General features: G+C 40.2%; 1 protein-coding gene across 1 annotated transcript in view; it reads left to right on the top strand.

Annotated features, from left to right (window-relative positions):
- Positions 1-9427: 9427 nt before the first annotated feature.
- The window catches only part of SLC12A8 (solute carrier family 12 member 8), a 170376-nt gene continuing 161657 nt past the window's right edge, over positions 9428-18146 (top strand). The window contains exon 1 of the mRNA XM_043993509.1: positions 9428-9433. Within this exon, the coding sequence (XP_043849444.1) occupies positions 9428-9433 (6 nt within the window). The remainder of the gene's footprint in view (positions 9434-18146) is intronic.

Genomic DNA, 18146 nt, shown 5'->3' with positions numbered 1-18146 from the left:
AATATTTGTAGTCAGCTCAATTATTCACATGCAGGTAACCCTTTTGCATTTATTTATGGTGAATTTTTAGTTCTAAGCTAACTTAATTTTTTTTATTGGCATATGTTTTGCTTTCACATGACCTTTATTTCTCAGTAGCTTTCTTTTTCCAACCCAAGGAGTCATCCATGATAACAAAGAATAAAAAAGAGGGTAAAATAAAGCAGCTTAACAAAGTTACACAGCTATCAATCCTGTCTGGCAGTATTTACAGTGTTCTACACCCATGATCCCTTATTCTGCAAAGAAGAAAGGGAAGGCGGATTCTCATGTCTCTTCTTTGGGGCTAGGTTCATTTATTATAGATGTGGGGGTAGACAATGAAGACATTAGCCTGACCCAGGACATTTACCCTTCAGACTGGCTAGGTGAAGCAGTAGATGAAATGGTGGGCCTGGAGTCAGGAAGACCTGAGTGCAAATTTGGCTTCAGACACTTACCAGCTGTGTGACCCTGGGAAGTCACTTAACCCTGTTTGGCTCAGTTTCCTAATCTATAAAATGAGCTGGAGAAGGAAATGGCAAACCGCTCCAGTATCTTTGCCAAGAAAACCCCAAATAGGGTCACAAAGAGTTAGACACAACTGAAATGACTGAACAATAATCAGTTAAAAAGTCAGTTTAAAAAAAAGTTTGTATTGATGTCTTTTGTTTTTTACATTATAGTTATCCCCAGTATCCTTCCCTCTGTTCTTCCCAAAGCGCCATCCCATATAAGAAAAAGTATTTAAATTTTTTCTTTCATTAATTTAAAAAAATTCCTCTCTCCCTCCCCTCCCCCACCCATTGAGAAAGCAAGAAATTTGATATCAATTATACATGTAGTAATGCAAAATGTATTTCCATATTAGCCATGTTGCAAAAAAAAAAAAAGCAAGAAGGATAAAGTAAGTGAAAAAATATATTTTAATCTGCACCAAAGTTCATCTGTTCTTCCTCTGGAAGTATCATTTTTTTTTTTTTTTGGTGAGTCTTTTGGAATTGTCTTGAATTATTGTTTTAATCAGAGTAGGTGAGTCTTTGACAATTGATCATCACAACATTGCTCTTACTGTGTACAATGTTCCCTTGGTTCTGCTCACTTCACTCAGCATCAGTTCATGTAGGTCTTCCCAGGTTTTTCTGAAATCCACATGCTCATCATTTCTTTCAGCACAATAGTATTCCATTATATCCATATACCACAACTTGTTCAGCCATTCCCCAATTGTTGGGTATCCCCTTAATTTCCAATTCTTTGCCACCACAAAAAGAGCAGCTATAAATATTCTTGTACATGTGGGTCCTTTTTTATGATCTCTTTGGGATATAGATCTAGCAGTGGTATTGCTGGGCCAAAGGGTATGCATAGTTTTATAGCCCTTTGGGCATAGTTCTCCAGAATGGTTGGACTGGTTCACAACTCCATCAACAATGCATGTATTCCTATTTTTCCATATCCCCTCTAGCATTTGTCATTTTCCCGTTCTGTCATATTAGCCAAACTGGTAGATGTGTAGTGGTACCTTAGAGATGTTTTAATTTGCATTTCTCTAGTCAGTAATGATCTAGAGCATTTTTTTCATATGGATATTGATAGCTTTGATTTCTTCTTCTGAAAACTGTCCATTCATATCCTTTTTTATCAATTGGGGAATGGATCATAGTCATCATTTTTTATGGAGTAAGTAATATTTCTTGAGCCAACTCTCCTCCATAACTTCTGGGCTATGGTCTCTCAGTTCATTAAATCTTCTTTAGTTTTCTTCTTTTTTCTTTTTTAACCTTTATTATATAATTCTTTTTATTATTTGGATATTGATAGCTCTGTGAAATACTTCTCCCACCCAATCTTTAGTATTTTGATATAAAAAATGAGGAGCTTCCTCACCTTCAAATTACAAATGCATTTACTGGAGACTTGGGGCAAAATACATACACATGTACATTATACATACACATACACATACATACATACATATATGGAGAAAGAGAGAGAGAGATCAATCTAGCTTACTTGTTGGATGGTTAACAGTATTATACTGAAAGACAGCTTCTCTTTGAAGAAGCACAAACTGATGGGACCCACATGGTATCGGGAAGTTAGAATTCCTCCAGTAGCCAGATTGAATATTTGAATGCTAAGCACCCATGGCAATAGAAAATATGTGATAAGCATTGAGCATAGGCACAGACCCCAGTTTTCCATGCTCAGTACAGCTGCCTTCCCCCAGCCATCAATGCATGTGTGCTCAGACAATGGAAACTCATTTAGATATCAGCTGACATTAAGATGGTAAATCTGTTTTCACAAAAGAACAAAAAGAAATCATATGATTCTTTTTAGAGGCTGATAGATTTCTGGATTATACAATGTCTTGTATTTTTATCTTCATCTCTCCTTTGTTCTCTCTCCACACAACACCTGGCGCAAAGTAGGCACTCAGAAAATCTCTGGCTGAATTGACCAAGCACGTACCTCCACCCCCACTGATACAAGAACAGAGAATTGACTACCTTGGAAATAAATTAAAATCCCTAATTACAGAGTCAGAGAATTTTAGAGAATGTAAGGGAAATTAAAGATGATTTAGTCCAACCATCCTGTTTTTCAGATGAGGAAACCGAGGCTCAATGAGATGATGTGACTTAATTCTAGTCACACAAGTGGTTAGAAACAGGGCTAAAACTATTTCTGAGGTCACAGCTGCATTATAGAACTTCCAAGGCCTCAGGTCAAAATGTCAGTGGATCTCAGAGCTGGGCTAGGCTAGACCTGAAAAAGAATAGCTTTTATAACAAACCCTAACAAATGGTCATCCAGATGCCATTTAAATACTTTCACTGAATGAATAAATGAATGAAAATACACTTATTGAGCCCTCACTCTATGAACTGGGGATACACACTGAAAACCCTGACCGTTCTTACCCTTAAGGTCTAATTGAGGGAGACAACACAAAAAGGAGAATTCAGCTTCTGAGAGGAGGTATGTGGGTGGGGTGGGGGTCCAGAGAGTTGTGATAAGGTAGATGGCTAAGCCAGCTCAGCCTTTTGCTTACCTCTTTATGCAAGACAGTGGCAAAACTTTTTTGCTGTGAGCCAGTGCTGTACCAGTCACTCAAGCCTTGCCATGTCAACATCCCTGGGTTGGGGCCAGGGCCAACCTGACTCCCTCAGCCACCAAGGTTGGCCCTCTTCCCTTGTTCATTTAAAGGGATTCTGCTTTTTCTTAAGCTAACAGCTGCACTTTGGGACAACTCTGGTTGATAGGAAGTTTTTCCTTACTTCAAACCTAAATCTGTGTCTTCACAACTTCTATTCATTTCCCCTGGATCTGGCTTCAAACCAGATTCTTTCTCTGCTATTTCCTCCTTCATTCCATGCTCTGATGCTGAGGTGGCCCTTATGCTTGCTAAGGTCTACATAGGTCCTTGATCTCATCCATTCCTGTCTTGTCTAACAAACTGCCCACTATCACACCCCCCATCCTTTAATCTTTCATCTCTCCCTATCTACTAAGTTCTACAAACCCACAAGCAAGTCTTCCCTAGCCTTAAAAAAAACCCTCACTTGGATCTTATGCCTTTCTCAGCTATTCTTTCTTTCTTTTTTGTGGGGCAATGAAGGTTAAGTGACTTGCCCAGGGTCACACAGCTAGTAAATGTCAAGTGTCTGAGGTCGGATTTGAACTCAGGTCCTCCTGAATCCAGAGTCAGTGCTTTATCCACCCAACACCTAGCTGCCCCCCTTTCTCAGCTACTTTCTTTGAAAAAGCCACTTACATGTGGTGCCTCCATTTCTCTCACTTTTGCAACTTGAACCAATCAACAAGAATTGACAAGCGTACATATATATATATATATATATTTGCAGGGCAATTGGGGTTAAGTGACTTGACCAGGGTCACACAGCTAGTAAGTGTCAAGTGTCTGAGGTCGGATTTGAACTCAGGTACTCCTGATTCCAGGGCCGGTGCTCTATCCACTGTACCACCTAACTGCCCCAAACCACTCTTTCTAAAGTTACCAATAATATTCTCTCTCTGTCTCTCTGTCTCTCTGTCTCTCTTCCTCCCCCCCATCTTTCTCTCTCTCATTGTCTCTTTCACCCCACTTCAATATAAAAGAAAAAAAGGAAAACATTCATAAGGAATATGCAGATTCAATCACAGATAACTCTCACTGGTTATACACAAAAAAGTTTTGTTTCATTCTGCAACTTGAGTCCATCACCTTTCTGTCAGGAAGTGGGTAGCATGGTACATCATCAAACCCCTAGAATCCTAGTCATTTACTGCATTAATCAGAGTTCTTAAGTCTGTCAAAGTTGTTTGTCTTTATGGTGTTAGTGTATAAATTGCTCTGATTCTGCTCATCTCACTTTGTATCATCTCATACTAATCTTCCCAAATTTCTCTGAACTCATCTCTCTTCAGTGATCTCTTTTTTTTTTCTTTCTTTTTTTTTTTAGTGAGGCAATTGGGGTTAAGTGACTTGCCCAGGGCCACACAGCTAGTTTAGTGTCTGAGGCTGGATTTGAACTCGGGTCCTCCTGACTCCAGGGCCAGTGCTCTATCCACTGTGCCACCTAGATGCCCCTTTCAGTGATCTCTTAATTGCCAGATCTAATATGCTTCTCTCTGTCCTCATCCTTCTTGACCTCTCTCCAACATCTGGCACTCAATCATCTTCCCTTACTGGTTATTCTCTCCTCTCTGGGTTTTCTTGACATTCTCCTCTCTTAGTTTTTCTCTTACCTACACAATGACTCCTTCTCAGTCTCCTTTGCTGGATCTTCATTCATATTACACAACCCAACTGTGGATATTCCCAAGACTCTGACTTGGGTCCTTTTCTTTCTCTTTTTACTATTTCACCAGGTGATCCCATCAGCTCCTATGGGTTCAATTGTCATCTCTATACAGATGCATAATCACACCTTTATTCTTCTCCTGAGCTCTATCCTTGCATCAGGGCAGCTAGGTGGTACAGTGGATAGAGTGTTGGCCCTGGAGTCAAGAGGACCTGAGTTAAAATCTCACCTCAGAAATTTATTAGCTGTGTGACCCTGGGCTTAACCCAGGTTAATCACTTAATCCCAATTGCCTTAAACATTGGGGGCCATCTCCAGTCATTCTGATGCATATCTTTTTTTTTTTTTTTGGTAAGGCAATTGGGGTTAAGTGACTTGCCCAGGGTCACACAGCTAGTAAGTGTCAAGTGTCTGAGGCTGGATTTGAACTCGGGTCCTCCTGACTCCAGGGCCAGTGCTCTATCCACTGCGCCACCTAGCTTCCCCCATCCTGATGTGTATCTTGCCACTGGACCTAGATGGCTCTGGAGGAGAGAGTGAGGTTGGTGACTTTGCACAGCCCTGCCTCACTTCAATCCAATTCAGTGCAAGTCATGATATCTGTCATGATCCTCTTTGAGAACAAAGGACAAACAGCAACAACAACAATCCCTCCATCACCAGCTGCCTATTGGCCATTTCAAACCATACATAAATATCTCAAACTCTGTGTGTCTGAAACAGAATTTATTATCTTTCCCCTTACTACCATCCTCCCAGTTACCCAAGTTCACAGTCTAAGTCTTCTTCCATTCCTCCTTCTCCCTCTCTGTGTGCTTAGCAAAGTGCCTGGCTTATAGTAGGTGCTGTATAAATGCTTATTCCCTTTTTCCTATTATCTACAAATCCAATCAGCTGTCCAACTTGATCATCTCTTCCTCTACAACATATCTCACCTCTGTTGCCTTCTCTCCACCCAAAAAGCTCAGGCCCTTATCTCTTAATTGGTCTATTGCTGTAGCTTTCTAATTGGTCCCCTTACCATTGTTGTTTTCCTCTGTATTCACTCCAGCTTGTCAATATCTTTCGTAAAATGCAGAGTCCAGGGGCAGCTAAGTGGAGCAGTGGATAAAGCACCAGCCCTGGATTCAGGAGGACCTGGGTTCAAATCCAGTCTCAGACACTTGACACTCAACTAGCTGTGTGACCCTGGGCAAGTCACTTAACCCCCATTGCCCCACCAAAAAAAAAAAAAATGCAGAGTCCAGAACTCAACATAGAACTCTAAATTTCTGATTATTGCAGAGTAGAGGGACCTTGGTTTGTGGACGCTGTGTCTCCAACATGTCCATGGCACACAGTTGGCTCATTTTGAGTTTGCAGTCCACCAAAATCTTTAGACCTTTTTGAGAGAACTGATTTCTAGTCATCTCTCTCTTATCTTGTACCTGTAAAATTGAATTGTTTAACCCAATAGAGAACTTTACATTTATCATCATTATATTTCTTCTTAGAAGACCCAGATTGGTCTTCTACATCTAACAGTATTTGTTGTGGTGGTTCAGGCATTTTCAGTTGTGTCTGATTCTTCGTGACCCCATTTGTGGTTTTCTTGGCAAAGATACTGGACTGGTTTACCATTTTCTTCTCTAGCTCCTTTTACAGATAAGGAAACTGAGGTAAACAGGGTTAAGTGTCTTGCCCAGGGTCTCACAGCTAGTAAGTGTAAGAGACAAGATTTGAACTCAAGAAGATGAGTCTTCCTGACTCCAGGCCAGACACTGCACACCAACTAGCTTAGCTGCCCATGATACCATTTATCCCTTTCTAAATGCTCACACACCAACCTTTTAATAATATGTTGTAGCAGTTTGTCAGGAACAAAAGTCAAGCTTACTGGCTTATACCTTGCTGACTTCACTCACTCCCTTTCCTGTTTTGAAGGTTGGGAAAATATTTATTCTTCCCTAGTCCTGTGATACATTTTTCATTTTCTATTGTCTTTCAAAGACCATTGACAACAGGTTAACAATTATATTTGCCAGGATTTCAATAGTCTGTCCAGGCCTAGTGATTCCAAACTCACTTATTTGGGGTTTCAGTTCCTTCCTAAGCATTTTTGTTTTATTGTGTTAGATTATTCTCCATGTCTGAGACAACAAAAGAAGTCAGGTCTGTCTTCCATTTACCTACAGCAGTGGTCTTTCCTCTTACCACAAACATAGCTCAAAATGCCCTTTTTTTGTGGGGGGGAGGGGGAGGTAATCCTTAGAACACAACACCAGCTTCAGCTCACATTCTGATACTATTTTATGGGCAGTGTCATGCTTTTGTATTCGTCTTGTGACCTGCCCTTGCTTCTGTCTTATTTTTATACTCATCTTTTCTTCTGAGTTGGTCATTGTGTTCTTTGTGCATTGATGATGCTCTCTTTAGACAACGACCTCTGTTCTTCTTCATTGAGATTATTTATTCTTGTGCCTTCAGAATTTCTTTCTTGTGAGCTTCCCATATTTCCCAAATTTGTTTACCCTGAAAATTTTAGGCCATGGAATCCTACCTCTCTTTTCTCTGAGTCTTTTGAAATATATTCTCCCAAAATCATCCTTTCCTTTTCTACGACAAATTCTAAGGGTGTCTGGTCACTTCCCCACAAGATTCCAATTATTTATTATTTATTATTATTATTATTTTATTTTAAGCTTTTCATTTCCATTCTTTATTTAGTCATCCCACTTTCTTTTTTTCTCTTAATAGCATTTTTCCCAATTACATGTAAAGACAGTTTTCAGCATTCATTTTTTTTTTTTTTTTAGTGAGGCAATTGGGGTTAAGTGACTTGCCCAGGGTCACACAGCTAGTAAGTGTCAAGTGTCTGAGGCCGGATTTGAACTCAGGTACTCCTGAATCCAGGGCCGATGCTTTACCACTGCGCCATCTAGCTGCCCCCAGCATTCATTTTTGTAGGATTTTGAGTTCCAAATTTTTCTTTCTTCCCCCTTCCTTCTCCCCTCCCCAAGAGATCGAGCAGTCTAGCAATCATGTATTATTTCAGCAGCTACTCCTACCTCCACTAGCAGATTCATGTCTACAATAACAATTCCAACTTGTGGCTTCCTCTACTTTTTGAAAAATGAAATTATCATAAACATAAGTCAGGAATATATCAGTTATTCTTCTTTTGACAATGAGGTCTCTGCATGTCCAGATAATGGAAAGAATTTATTGTTACTGTATCATCCCATTGTGCCATATTTATGATCTGTTTTCTGAGAGTCTCATCCATATCTTTCTGTCCTCTCTGCTCTGCAGTTGGATTGTAAATATGTCAACTTCTGCTTCACTCTCTATGAGCCTCACTCACACGCTCCCCGCCATGTTTCTCCCTCTGGTTCCTCGGTTTCTTAACCAGAGTAGATCTTTTCAGTATACAATGCTACTCCACTGTCCCCTTTATCTCTCCTATTCTTCTTGAAGATCTTCTGTGTCCTTATTGCACCAATGAATTCTATCCCACCAAGTCTAATTCATACCTAAGAAATGGAATTTTCCTTCTTGCTTTAGGGGAGGAGTGAATTATCCAAATTTTCTGTATTTGTTTATAGACACTGGAGGTCATGGGTTTTATTGCTGGCTTTCTTAGCCAGCCTTCTAGTCTCCTGTAAAATATTCTTTCCCTCCTTTGCTGTTCTTTATCTGTTGCACCTGCTCCTGTTCGTGGTATCTGGGCATGTTATTTCTGGTGAGTTTTTTTTCCCTCCCCCTCTATGTTCAGTTTAAAACTCTTTCAGTCACATTCACAAGATTCTAGGCAAATGTATTTTTACCAGTCCCTGTAACGAGTGTTCTATTCCTGGCCACCAGGCCATTGTTTCTATATTTTAAGCCATAGTTCAGAAGTTCAAATCCCATTCTTGAATACTATCTTCTTAGCTGGTTGTTCACTTCTCCGAAAGGCTATTTCTCTTTGGATTGTTACATGTAATCAAGGCAAAGAATGGTCTATGTCCTGGAAGAGAATGTAAAAGAGCCCTTTTCTACTCTCAAGGTTGTGTGTACACACACACACACACACACACACACACACACACACACACGGGCTTCAATGTGAAAACAATACAAATCTATTGCTCAATCATGGAGCAGCTAGCAAATCTGACCTCATATATTTACTAGCTGTGTGACACTCTGGGCAAGTCACTTAATCCTGTTTGCCTCAGTTTCCTCATCTGTAAAATGAGCCAGAGAAGGAAATGGCAAACCTCCCCAGTATCTTTCCCAAGAAAGCCCTAAATGGGGGTCAATGAAGAGTTGGACATGACTGAAAAACAACTGAACAACAACAAAAAATTGATCAATCAATCAATAAGCACTTATTAAACTCTTACTGTGTGTCAGGTACTGTGTTGGGCACTGAGAATGCAAATGCAAAAATGAGAGCTTACATTCGATTGGAAGAAACAATGTACACAGAAATAAGTATATATGAAATAAATACAAGGTAAATTTTGGGGGTGGGAGGGGAATGGAGCTCTACCAGCAAGGTAGTACAGGAAAGGCTTCATGTGGAAGGTGGTGCATAAACAGAATTTGAAAGGAAGTAGAGATTCTGTGACATGGAGGTGAGATGAGGTTCATTCTAAACATTGGAGGTGGCCAATACAAAATCAGGGAGATGGAGTGTCATATGTGGTGAATAGTAAGAAGGCCAGTTTGGCTAGATCATAGAGTATAAGAAAGGGAATAATATATAATAATGTTGGAAAGATAGGTTGTGAAGGGCATTAAGAGTTAAACAGGGCGGGGCAGCTAGGTGGTGCAGTGGATAGAGCACTGGCCCTGGATTTAGGAGGACCTGAGTTCAAATCCTGTCCCAGACACTAGCTGTGTGACTCTGGGCAAGTCACTTAACCCTCGTTGCCCTGCCCAACAACAACAACAACAACAACAACAACAACAACAAAAGAACTTAATAAATGGAATTACCAAATGAAATAAAAAATATTTAAAAACAGGGGCAGCTAGATGGCACAGTGGATAGAGCCCCGGCCCTGGAGTCAGGAGTTACCTGAGTTCAAATCCAGCCTCAGACATTTGACACTTACTAGCTTTGTGACCCTTTGGCAAGTCACTTAACCCCATTTGCCTCACCAAAAAAAAAAAATTAAAAACAAACAAACAAAAAAGAGTTAAACAGAAGTGTTTATATATAATTCTAGAGGCAATAGGGAGACACTGGAGATTACAGAGCAGGGGAGTCAGACCCAAACTTTAGGAAAATCATTTTGTCAGCTGACCCAAAACAAAGATCTGAAATGGAAGGGGTGGGGGAATCCAGACCTATTTCAGGAGTTTGGCGAGTGGAAGAATGTCACACACAGGAGAAAGGGGAGAAGGACCACTGAAGGCTTGGCAACAAAAAACAAATATGAAACACTTCCCAAAGATGAAGAATCTGGACATTCTGAAGAGGAAGCTGCTACTCATCCTTCAAGGAATAATTGATAATATGGATCCACTGTCAAAGGTCATTCACTATGTCAATATCATCCAAGAAGGGTCAGAAGGAGCAAAGACAAGTAGTAATGGTCAGTGACTCCGTACTGAGGGTACTGAGGCAATATTTGTTCATGTAATAATAATAATAATAATAGATGTTTTCTTTCTTGGGTATATAAATAAACATTTATTAAGAATTTACTATAGGGGCAGCTAGGTGGCACAGTGGATAGAGCACCGGCCCTGGAGTCAGGAGGACCTGAGTTCAAATCTGGCCTCAGACACTTGACACTTACTAGCTGTGTGACCCTGGGCAAGTCACTTAACCCCAATTGCCTCACCAAAAAAAAAAACAAAGGAAGAAAGAAAGAAAAAAGAGTTTACTATATTTCAGGCATTGTGCTAAGCACTGGGAATACAAATACGAGCAAAAAGAAAAATAGTCCCTGCCCTCAAGGAGCTTACAGTCTAATGGGGAAAGACAACACATAGCTGAAAAAATGAGCATGGAGTGGAAAAGATGCCTATATGGGAGCATGGTGGAGAAGAGCAGAGAAGGGGGAGTAGAACCAGGAGAGGTATAAAAAGTGAAAGCAGCTGGCTTGGGCACTTCTCCAACGGGAGTTTCTGGGGAAGAACTAATCATCAGAGGAGATGGGCCACAGGGTCCAAGAGATCTTTCAAGGTGAGATGGCTACAGGAGTAGAGTCATCTTCCAGAGTGAGAAAGCATGCATCCAGAGTGTGGCAGATAGTCTCAGCCCCACTAGACTTGTCAATCCAAATGGCCCCTGGTGATTCCTGTGGACACAAGTGATATTGCTCTAAGAAAGCATTGCTGAAGATTAAAGTCGTGGGCAAGAAACCAAATACCTTGGGAGATATAGCTGGCATTTTTGTCTGTTGCCTTTCTAAAGAAGGGGGTTCAGGAGAGGGAAAAGGATTTTGGAAAAGGACTTCTGATTAAGAAGATGGTGTCTGCAAAATGTATTGGGAATTCTGGATGGATGACAGCTCTTGGCCAGGGTTGGAGTACTCCTAATAAGGCCTGGTATGACTATATTTTCTTGGAATCTTGCCAATCTAATCAAAAGGACTTTGAATTGAAAGGAAGGGAGAAGAAGATTACTTCTTTGTATCCATTAAACACCATAGATAGTACAAGGTAGGGGAGAAGAATAGCAGAAGAGACACCCAGGAGCCCATAGAAACAAGGAGAATCATTTATTAAGCACCCAGTGTGTGCCAGGAACTGTTCTATTCTTATAGACAAGGGAAATGAAATGACCTGCCCAAGGCAGGACCAAGACCTAGAGCTCAGATTTCTTGTCTGCTGATCTTTGACTCTCTGCTATGCTGGAGGTGCTCAGTTCTTTAGTCTCATCTTTCCCCCTTTCCCAGTCACTGCCACTTGACTTATTCATGCACCCTTTGGGGTGTTTCCCTCCACTCTTCAGTTGAATTCTCTTATATGTGTTGCCTATCATACTTTTTCTATTTGCATCCTCAGTGATTAGCACAATATTTGGCACATAGTAAGCTAAATGTGTATACGTGTGCATATGAATGTATAGATATGTCATGGGGATAAAGGTGGGGGATCCTTAGTATTTTTCTGTAAAAAAATTACACTCTTTCTCATAGTCCAGTTTGAATTAAAATGGTATTTTATTTGGCGCTGGAGAAAGTGACTGAGTGAGAAGTCAAAGACTTCACCCCCTGGGAGAAGATGGATTTGGAACATCCTCCTCCCAGAACAGAAGGAAGACAGAAGCTTTTATAGAGGATAGATGGGGTGACCACCTGAAAATGGAAAGTTCCTTTTTGGGGTGGGGTGGGAAAAGCTCGGATGCTTGTTGTTACTGCTAAATTGGTTCTGAAAATATTCCTCTTTCAAAGAATTATTCACCCATACAATCCAATCAGAATTTAAGTAAAAGTTTTTATTATTTGGCATGCAGAGGTATGGTCGGGAGAAGAAGTCTAAACTTTAAACCCCAGGAGGAACAGGTTTATAGCATGTTCCTTAATCAGTCAGCACATAGAGGTATGGCTGGGAGAAGAAGTCTAAACTCCAACTCCCTGAACAAAGGAGAGGGTAATAGTTTTATAGAGGAGAGAAGGGGGTGGGGGGAGAGACTTAAGACCGAAAATTTCTAGCAATTTGGAAAATCATGATGCTAGCTATTTGGATACATGAATAATAAAAATTCCACATTTCTAACTTGAGATTATTGTCCCTACCTGGTCCTAATCACACAGCAAACACGACTGGCTCCCAACTAAGCTCATGCTGTAAATTCAAGGAGCCCGGCTTTCTGGGTGGCTGTGACTTTGATTAACCACTATCGGGTTAATCAATTACTTTGTTTTTCCAAAGAAAGAGTAATCTCTAACTGAGCCCAGCAAGCTTATCAACCATATTTCTCCATGGTCAGAGTGTCCCTCTCAGGGCCAGAGCATCCCTAACTGGACCCAGGCCTACCAGGCTGCTACTACACTTGTCATATTCCTAAATCAGGGAGATTTTTATTTTTATTTTTGGAATGATAATCCTGACCTCTGGGGTTATCTCTGTCTTCTAGCTCTGGTCAGGTAGTAGCCACACCTAAGTGACTTTCCTGTTATAGAATTTTATCTCCCCATACTTCTTAGGTGTGTATCTCCTGATATCTAGTTGATCAATCTAAACTTGATTCCTTGATATATATGTCCTGTTATCTGGTCTTCTTTGGTTTTGCTTCTCACAGGAGAAACTTCTTCTGAGTTATCCTAAGCCCCATGTCAGATACATATAGATAAATATACACACATATGCATAATCTTAGACATACTTGTGTATATATACATAGAAATACATATATTATGCACATGCACACACACACTGGATTGTTGCTGTTTGTCTTTTGTTCTTTTTTTTTTTTTTTGGTGAGGCAATTAGGGTTAAGTGACTTGCCCAGGGTCCCATAGCTAGTGTCAAGTGTCTGAGGCCTGATTTGAACTTAGGTCTTCCTGAATCTAGGGCCGGTGCTTTACCACTGTGCCATCTAGCTGCCCCCGCAGAGTTCTATTTCAAGAAATGTATATTCCTTTTAAGGTCTTTCCCAGATCTTAGCTTGTCTGAAGCAATATCCATTCAGTAGAGAAGGAAATGGCAAACCACTCCAGTATCTTTGCCAAGAAAACTCCATTGGACATGACTGAAACACAACTATATGTATGTGTATATGTACACACATGTACAAAAATATGTGTGTATATATGCATATGAATATATGTATATATTTTTGGAATGAACCAAAAGTGTGTACTTATGTATATATATGTATATATTAGATATGTATAATCTAATATATAATAAAAGATGTATTGATTAGATACACACATGCAAATATCTGCGTTTATATATGTATGTTGTATATATAAACACTCACTTTCTTTTTGTTCTAAGACTTCGTTCTAAGACTTTTCATCATTTCGGCTGATTTGAAATGAATGGATGGATACTTAGAAGTACTACTCAACACTGTTTTTTGAGTCCCATCCAGAGCTAGTCTCCTGCTGTCCTTAGCCCAGACTGTAGCCATACTGGTCACATCCTTTACAGGGTCCTACATATGGTAGATCAGGGGGGAAAAGCACAGGACTTTCTGTTTCTTTAGGCATTTCTATCCTTAAAGACTAATTCTGGGAGCAGCTGGTCATCTACATGCTTCTCTTAAACCTCTTCCCATCCCATCCCCAATCTGTGCATCAAGTATCCTGGTGAGAGCTTGGAAAGTTAGCAGAATTCTGATTAACCACCCCGAAAGAGCTCTATTTAATGGATCTGTGCCAACCTGCTGGCCCTTATCTAATGGGGGTATTTGCTTGACCCTTCTGTCCCCTTTCAACATGATGACTTAGATCAAGGCATAGAGAGCATCCTTATCATAAGTGGCATGAAAGTGGAATGAATGGCTACTACACTGGATGTTAGAGTTAGGATTTTAAAAGATTGATAGACTGGAACAATGGGCCAAATTCAATCAAATGAAATTTAGTAGGGATGACTATAAAATCCTTCATTTAGTTTTTTGTTTGTTTGTTTTTGTTTGTTTTTTTGGTTTTTTGCAGGGCAATGGGGGTTAAATGACTTGCCCAGGGTCACACAGCTAGTAAGTGTCAAGTGTCTGAGGCTGGATTTTAACTCAGGTCCTCCTGAATCCAGGGCTGGTGCTTTATCCACTGCGCCACCTAGCCGCCCCCCATTTAGTTTTGTTTTTTTTTTAATCAACTGTATAAATAAAGGTGGAAAACTTGTCTTAGCCATTCATGTACAAAATGATCTGGGATTTTTAGGGGACTTCAAGATCAATATAAGACAACAGTGTGTCCAGTGTGGTGGGGAACACCCATAACCTCTGAGGGAGATGGATCTCTTGAGCTGGTAGGAGTTTGGAGTTGCAATGGGCTAAATTCATCAGATGTCCACATCAAGTCTGGCACCAATATGGTGAGGCCCTGGGTGTGGGAGCCATCAGGTTGTTTAAGGAAGGGTGAACTTACCTAACTGAGTAATCTGGGCAGATTTCAACTTTATAAAAGACAGAACTTTTGAACAATTAAAACTGTCCAAAATGAAATGACCCATTTTGTGGAGTAATGAATTCTCATTCAGTAGAAGCATTTAAGCAAAAACTGAATAACCCTTTGTATTTGGTAGAAGGTTGAACTAGGAAACTGCTAAAGTCTCTTTCAATTTCAAAAAAAGAAATCATATGACCTTATTAATTAAAAAGGTATTAAAAGAAGAAGAATAGAATAAGTACCATCTGTGAGAAGGGAATGCCCTGGGTGAGTTCAGGATTAAGTAAATAGATCAATCTAGTTTATTGTATAGGAAAACAATGGATGATAAAGTTTGAAAGGTTAGGTTGAGGTCTGATTGTGGGAGGGCTCTAAATATTATGCTAAAGACTTTAGAATTTATCATGTAAACAGTAGATAATCATTAAAGGATTTAGAGCAAGTAAATGCTGATTTAGTTGTTCTAGGGAATTAATCTGGCAGTAAGCAATATAGGATTATAGGTGGGAATGGAGACCTGGATGTAGAACCAGGAGGCAAGGAGTTTAATGAAGAAGTTATTGCAGTCATTCAAGTATGAGATGACAAAGGCATAGGCTTGAGTGGTGATACTGGGAATTGAAAAGGAAGGGAGAAATTGTGAAGTAAGAATCAATAGGACTTGGTAAGATTAGATAAAGTGGGAACCATAGGAGGTCAAGAGAGGAGTCAAATTGGACTCAGAGCTTTTGAGTCTTAACTGGGAAAATAGTGATGTTATTATTAGCAGTAGAGACATCGAGTGGGTATATTTGGGGAAGAAGGAGGACTTCCTTTTCAGATTTGTTTAATAAAATTGAAATGATAATGGGATTCTTTTTGTTGGGGTGAGTGAGCTGTTCAATGCTGTGATTTCAAAGCTGTAGGGTTCAATGAATTTGGAACATATCCACATAAAGATAATTTTTGAAGCCTTGGGAATGTATGGAATATCTGAGGAAGAGAGTATGGAGAGTGGAACAGAAGGCAGAGCATTGTACTTTGGTCAGGATCCACATTTAGGAGATTTTAGGAGAAAGTGGAATCATTAAAGAAGATGGCAGTAGAAATACCACAAAAGCTTAGTGCCTACTGTATGCAGAGTGTTCTAAGGACAGGAGAGACACTAATTTACATAAGGAATGGAACCTACCATTAAAAGCATATAGTCTAATTGGTAATGGAAGGAGAACAAAGATAGCATAATGTCATGGAAACCAAAGGAGAAAAGACAGTTTTAGAAAGGAGGGGGTGTTAAAGAATGTAAAATATCTATGGAGAATTCAAGAAGAAAGAGGACTAAAAAAACCCAACATAGTTGAATTTGTAAATTAGGAAGTGATCAATGAATAACCTTTGAGAATGCAGTTTCAGTACAAAGATGGCATGAGCCAGATTCCCAGGAGATAAGGAGTAAGTGGCTGCTGAGGAAATAGAAGTGGAGGATGTGGACCGTTCAAAAAGATAGGAAGTAAGAGGAGGAATTGAAATAGGACACGAGCTTAAAGGGGCAGTTGAATCAAGACAAGGTATTTCCAGAGTAAAGGGAACTTGTATTTATGGGCATAAGTAAAGGAGCAAAATCCTGGAGAAGATGATGCAGAGAGGAAAAAGGCAAAGTATGGAGAGCACAGATGAAATCATTAGTTGTATAAATATGAGCAGACACATTCCCCTTCTGAGACTGGAGGGGAAGAAGACGTGGTAAGTATAGAGACAGATTTTTAGACAGAAGATTAAACATGGGGATTCATGATGTATGGTGCTCGTCTTTTCAGAAAAATGTTTTGCAAGATCAAAATGAGGAGGTTGGATTATTAATAATAGTTAACATTTAAATATCATTTTAAAGTTTGCAAAACACTTTTTGTCCTAACAATAACTCTTATCCTCCTTTTATAGATAAAGAAACTGAGACCAACAGATTAAATGACTTGCCCAGAGTCCCACAGCTAGTGTCTGAGGCAGAATTTGAACTCAGGTTTTCCTAATTCTAGGTTGAGTACTCTGTCCATTGTGCCACTTAGCTGCCTCCTTTAGACACTAGCTCTCTGAGGTCTGTGATTCTATGATCTGCCGATGGTGGGAGTGGAAGTGGTATTGAGGGTTTGAGAAAAATGGAGGTTTGGAATATTGGTTCTGAGGAGTACCCTAGGGAATCAGCAGCAACAACAATGACAACATGAACCAATGGATTTCCAAGCTATAGGAAAAGCCCAGTTTGGAGCTGGGTAGCAAATCATCGCAGGTCCCAGAACTTCACCCACAATACTTTGCTAGAGATAAACAAGGGCATGATGATACAGTACAAGTTGTATCCTAAATGTTTCTCCAGAGGGATCAGAGATGCAAGGAAATGATCAGAGGTACAGGATTAAGTCAGAGAAAGACACTTGAAGAAAGTGATGGGCAAAAATTGGCAGAAAGAAGGCTTGATCTGTTTGTGTTTGAGAAGAAAAGATGAAAGAATCAGAAGATCAAAGCTGTATCTTAGACCATGAGCCCCTTGGGAGGTTGGGCTGTTTTTTTTCCTTTCTTTGTATCTCTAGCACTTAGGACAGTGCCTGGCACACAGTAGGTGCTTCACAAATGTTTTTTGACCAAGAGGCCTTCTAGTCCAACCTCCCCATTTTACAGATGAAAGAACTGAGTTTAAATGATTTGTCTAAGGTTACAAAGACAATAAGGGGGATGGATTTGAACCCAGATCCAGTGTTCTTCCCATTCTTCCACCTTTAGTTTGAGGTATGGGGGGGGTCAGCTCTAAGATCTCCTTCCTCCCCCCACCCCCCACCCTGAACCCACTTCAATATGTTTTACTGATACCTGAACAAAGGCTATGGTGAGTACATGAGCACTTTGTCCTTTTTCTGTATTATTCCTTAGTGGAGTGTGATGAGACTAGAACTTTTGGCAAGATGAGGTTTTCAATACAATACCTACATGATGGGTGGGTGGGTGAGTGGTAGACCTGGTGTAGTAGCTAGGGCATTGGCTTAGAGTTAGGAAGACCTGAGAACCCTGAGAACCCTTGTTAGCTGTGTGACCCTGGACAAGTCACTTCCCTACTCTGGGCTTCAATTTCCTCATAAGCAAATGAAGGAATTGGGCTGGATGATCTTCAAGGCCCCTTCCAATGCTCCATGCCTCAGTTTCCTCAACCACAAAATGGGCTGGGGGTTGGTCTTGATAGACTCTAATGTCCACAGTTCTAATTCTGTGTTCCTTTCATACTTAAGTCTCAAATAGC

The sequence above is a fragment of the Dromiciops gliroides genome, chromosome 3 (genome assembly GCF_019393635.1).
Source record: "Dromiciops gliroides isolate mDroGli1 chromosome 3, mDroGli1.pri, whole genome shotgun sequence".
Taxonomy (NCBI): domain Eukaryota; kingdom Metazoa; phylum Chordata; class Mammalia; order Microbiotheria; family Microbiotheriidae; genus Dromiciops; species Dromiciops gliroides.
Note: the sequence above shows the minus strand (reverse complement) of the source record. Positions and strands in the feature narration are given on the sequence as shown.